The sequence below is a fragment of the Galendromus occidentalis genome, unplaced genomic scaffold, assembly GCF_000255335.2.
Source record: "Galendromus occidentalis unplaced genomic scaffold, Mocc_1.1 scf7180000077528, whole genome shotgun sequence".
Lineage (NCBI taxonomy): Eukaryota > Metazoa > Arthropoda > Arachnida > Mesostigmata > Phytoseiidae > Galendromus > Galendromus occidentalis.
In genome coordinates this window covers 578,609-583,425 of record NW_003805516.1, presented here as the reverse complement: position 1 = coordinate 583,425, position 4,817 = coordinate 578,609, and the positions used below count along the sequence as shown (strand labels likewise).

Genomic DNA, 4,817 nt, shown 5'->3' with positions numbered 1-4,817 from the left:
AGTTCATAAGACTCTGGACGATTTCGATGGGAAGGGCTCCCATGACTTCTCAGAATGGCATTCCCATCACCGCTCGGCCATGAAATTCCGATGTCTTTTATGACCGAGCGTGAATTCGAATTCGAATTCGCTGATGACCCCACCGATCCCGCAAATCGGAACACGAGTTGTAGCATGATTGGGGCGAGGGGTGAGGCTCAGAAGTAGCTCGAGGGTGCGAAATGCTGGAATGTAGAGATCTCGCCCTTCACGCTTTAAAAAGTCATGCTTTGCGACGAGATTCTCATTCATGCTTCTTGCTCCGGAAGGATCTGCCCAGTTCTTCTGTTCCGTGACTCTTCGATATCAGAATTCAAAAACCCGTAGGATGGCTGGTCGTGCTCCCCGCAGTATCTTGTGCAGATACTACCTCTCTTATTCGTGCCGTGCCGGAAACCGATGCAGATTCTCCCATGATAAGACGACGGGGATCTTGCCCCTCTGTCGATACTTCGAGACAGGCCTGTGCCGACACGGAGAGCGCTGCCGTTACCGGCACGTTTCCGATCAGGCCGACAGTGCGCCATCTCCCTCATCCTCCGGCGCTCAACCGAATGAAGCTCCGGTAAAGTTGTGCGAGCTGCACATGATTTCCGGCGCCTGTCGGATCAAGGAGTGCCGAGCGATTCACGGTAGACTCTGTAAGACTTGCAGCATGTACGTCCTCCACCCAAGCAACCCTGCCCTAGCGGATCAGCATGTGGAAGAGTGCCGGAGGACTTGTCGGGAGCAAAAGAAGTCGGCCTCGCTGCTCGCGCGATCATCCCAACTCCAGTGCGGCATCTGCCTAGACGTCGTTCTCGAGAAGGAAGCAGAATCTTCGAGAATATTCGGCGTTCTTGAGGAATGCTCACACGTCTTCTGCTGGGACTGCATCAGGCAGTGGAGGAAGACGAAAACAGTTTGCCCAAAAGTCGCCAGAGGATGTCCAGGATGCCGGACGGAGTCCTTCGTAGTAGTTCCGTCGGCGTATTTCGTCACAGAGGGAGAGAGGAAGCGCACGCTCATCGAAAGCTTCAAGATAGCTCTGTCTAAGAAGGAATGCAAGCTCTTTGATCAGGGCCGGGGCATATGCCCGTTCGCAAGCAGATGTCTCTCCAGGCATGCTTTGCCGGACGGTACGATCTTGCCGAAAAGCGGCCCGGACGATCGCGAGGGCGAACCATCCTGGCAGTATCTCCTGCTAGAAGATGGATCAGTGGCTGTTATCGCCGGCCCAGTCGGTAGCCGTCTCGTGCATGTCATACCCGGACCGAGCCAGTACGGGGGATATTACGTCCGTGTGTAGGATCGATGTATTCTAATAATCAGCTTCTTCTGTTTGTTTTCTAATCATTCCCACAATGAGCCCCTGAAATAAACTGTTCCATAAATCCGAACCCGAATCATGAATTCCTACACCAAAATATTTATGGCTGATGACCGTGACCTAAGACTACGCTTGAATCCCTCCATTGAGCAGCTTGTGCTTAGAAGACGGCCTGCCGGGGTCGTGGGTCATGTGCCACCTTCGAGAGGCGCCTCCAAAGACAATTATTTATCCGGGAAGTGGTCTCCATATCTCAGAGGTGTCCGCAACGTTTCTCCCCGTCCTATCATGTACGTCATCGATATCTCCGACCCTCAATTTCCGAAAAACAGCTCTTCCACAGTTTCGCTGCTCCTCGACCCCTCAGACTTGTTTCCAGGGCCAGAGAGCTGCCTCATATCCCAAGAGGATCGTGTCGGATATAGGGTATCGTCAGCCAAGGGGAAAAGTAATCGGTAATCGGTGACGGAGGCCCAGAGCATGAAAACCTTCGATGGCATGAGTCGGAATCTCATACGTCGCGGAATACATGTTATTAGGATAAAAATATGAGAAGGAATTCTATGCGGCAGTTTTAGCCACAGTTAGTTCTCCAACTTCAGCCCGACCCCCTTGTGCTTGCCACGAAGCACGCAGTGTTCTGCCGCCATTTCATCTCTTTGACCGTGGTTCTCGAGAGGTTGGAGAAGACGCGTTTCCAGCTTTATCCCTCGCTCGGTGTCGCGCTGAAATTTTAGTGAGCTCGCTCCGAGGCTCGGTCCACAGAATCTCCAATCTGCCGTTTCCTCGCCGTCCTGCTTTTCAAGATTGGGTCTCATGCTCCTTGCGAACTCTCGGGACAGCGGGAGTGAGGGACAGGGCTCCTCATACGTCAAGTAGTAGCTTGAGGCAGTGGCGCCCTGTGCGGTGTCTGATAATGGCGCTCCTCCTAACCATGCTCGATATCCATGGAAAGAAGCACTCGTCTCCTCGAAACCTAAGGTGACGTTCTTGACCATGCATTGAACACGCAGGGATAACCAAGTCGCCCTGTCCATGAGACACTGGAAGCGATGAAGCGCGGCGGATTAACCTCTATGCTGGTAGATGATTACGACTGTTGCGAGCATGAAACTATGAAACATGGTCGGAAAAAGCGACCCCATAGCGATGGCGCCCGGCGCGGTCCGCTCACCCATACCTTCTCCTCGAGGACGTTACAGGCTGGAAGCATGCTTCGTATGTGCGTTCCCTTCCAGTGCATCAGTACTCTTCTAATCTGCTCCCCTTCCAACGGGGGCTCCAGCTTCCTTCTATGCTGAAACTCTATACTCTATGCTCGATGAATGAATAGCTCGTCGATAGCATCGTCGTCTGTGATCGCTGTGGGGCGCTTTTATATAAGGAGACTAGGCTGAACATTCTGATACTTTCTCCAGACTCCAGCCATTCACGTTGTTTTCTGAGGGAATCACATCCTCTATTCATTCCCGCGACCCCCGACTCAGTGAGAATTCGAAATCGAGACCAGCACGAACTTTTTCTCATCTCAAACTCCGTGCATCATGACTTTTGTCTGATCAATCTCCCGTAATTAAACCCTTAATCAAGTCGTCCAGCTCAATAAGTTGTGACACCCGGGGAGAACGCTTATCCGAATCTTCGCTTGCTTTTCAAAATGTTCCGCACTAAGAAAGTAAAATTGAAGACGTTTCCACGTCGAACACGCCTTTGATTTGATCGAGTCACTTCTCGGCGAAGGGTCTCCGCTCCCTGGAACAAGAAGCCTTCTTCGAATCCGAGCAGGACTCAACAGTGATGAAGGATCATAAATCGCTGGAATCAGAAAAACTGATTCAGACTGCTGACCAGACTTGAGGTTCGCATTCTGTGTGGAAACATTGTGTGTCCGCCAAATGGTCAGCGCTCCGCGGCCCCCGCCGTGGTGAAGTTTTTCCTTGGGTTCCGCCGACCACTGCACCGACCAACCAGAAACAAGGTGAGAACTTTCTCTGAATAGCTGATCCGTGTTCATTTCCTATCCCTTGTTATAGTCAACGGGGAGTGGTCGTGACGTCAATACGGAAAGGGAATTTCGGTTTACCTCGAGCTTGTACAGCATTTAGAAAAAGTTCTTGCATAGGTCCATTGAACTCTATCGAAGACAGTGCTCCGACAGTGATGTGAGAAACAGCTTCGCACTCCGGTTTGATTCATCGCTCAGTGTCCACTGTGTTCATCTAGAATGAGCGGATGTCTGCCCAAACTAAGCCATAATGGTGAGTCGAAGTGTAGCCCGAGACAGGCGACGAAACAAAACTCGAATGTTTGTTGACTTCGTCGATGGGTCGGCGATGCTTCCTGTTTTTCTCCCTCGAGATGTCTTCTTGAATATATCAAGACTCGAGCACCTCGAGATTGGATAGGATGCTTAATCCTTGTCCGATCTTCGATCGTTCGCGGGACTCTTAAACTGTCGATTAATGGGCTGGGGACTCTCGAGTGCTCCCTTCCAATCAGAATGAGCGAAAATGGGAATCCCGCAAGATTCTCGATCTGAGAGGGGGAAGTGCTCATCAATGTTCTGCTTTCGTTGCAGTTGCTCCTCACGCATGTCTTGATATCTTTCGGAGCGCTGGGATCAACCCTCGCGAGTTTCGGACGGAGTTTTCAGCATCGAACACAAGATGTGAGCATAGATATTCCCAATCCATATTTATTTCTGCGAGCTCATTTATCGATAACCACATTAGGTTGGATCTATCGATTGGTGACGAATCACACGAGAGATCTGATGATAATAGACACAGCGAACGTTGCACGCGAGCAACCTTCGATTATGTGAAGGTATTGCAATCGCCAGGTCCATGTTTCTCGTTCCTCAATAGAGTGGGTGTACAGATTGTCAGCTTCCATGGGAGTCGCGCCCATGGAAGCGCGTTCAGGATCACATGATGTCTCCGAGCGCGACGAGAGAAGTCATTTCGAATGCTAGTTTCTATATCGTCGTAAGGATCTTGAGGAGCGTGTCGAGCTCCTCCCAGGGAATCGCGCTGGACTCGATATCTCTCGGTGCGCGAGCATTCTGACTCCGGGTTGCGCGACAGATATCGATGGGACCTTCAATGCCGGTCATCACCGCTCCTCCTTTTTTCTACTTCCGTCGTCAGGACTCGGTACCCCCCCAATTCTCACCCGCGCCCCCATCGAGGTGAGGCGAAGCCCTCCTCAAAACATGTCTTTTCCGAGAAGTGTAAAACTTTGTAGACCCTCCTTCGGTTTCAACACCGGAACCTGTGGGGTCCTCGACCTTGCCTCCGGTTTCGGTCCTTGGTTTCGGTCCTTGGTTTCCCCGAAACGAAGATAACATTCCGTGTTCCGACTTTTTGCTCACGCTGAAGAATCCGATCGCTCGGCTCTTCGTCTCCCAGTCTTCAGTCATATCGCGGTATCTCACCGCTCGTATGGAACCCTACACATTGTACTCGAA

The 4,817-nt window shown here is 51.4% G+C and overlaps 1 protein-coding gene across 1 annotated transcript; it reads left to right on the top strand.

The window, feature by feature from the left end:
• Window positions 1-367: 367 nt before the first annotated feature.
• On the top strand, window positions 368-1,327 carry LOC100908754 (probable E3 ubiquitin-protein ligase makorin-2). Its single transcript, XM_003748167.1, has one exon. The coding sequence runs from the start codon at window positions 368-370 to the stop codon at window positions 1,325-1,327; it is 960 nt and encodes a 319-aa protein (XP_003748215.1).
• Window positions 1,328-4,817: the final 3,490 nt, after the last annotated feature.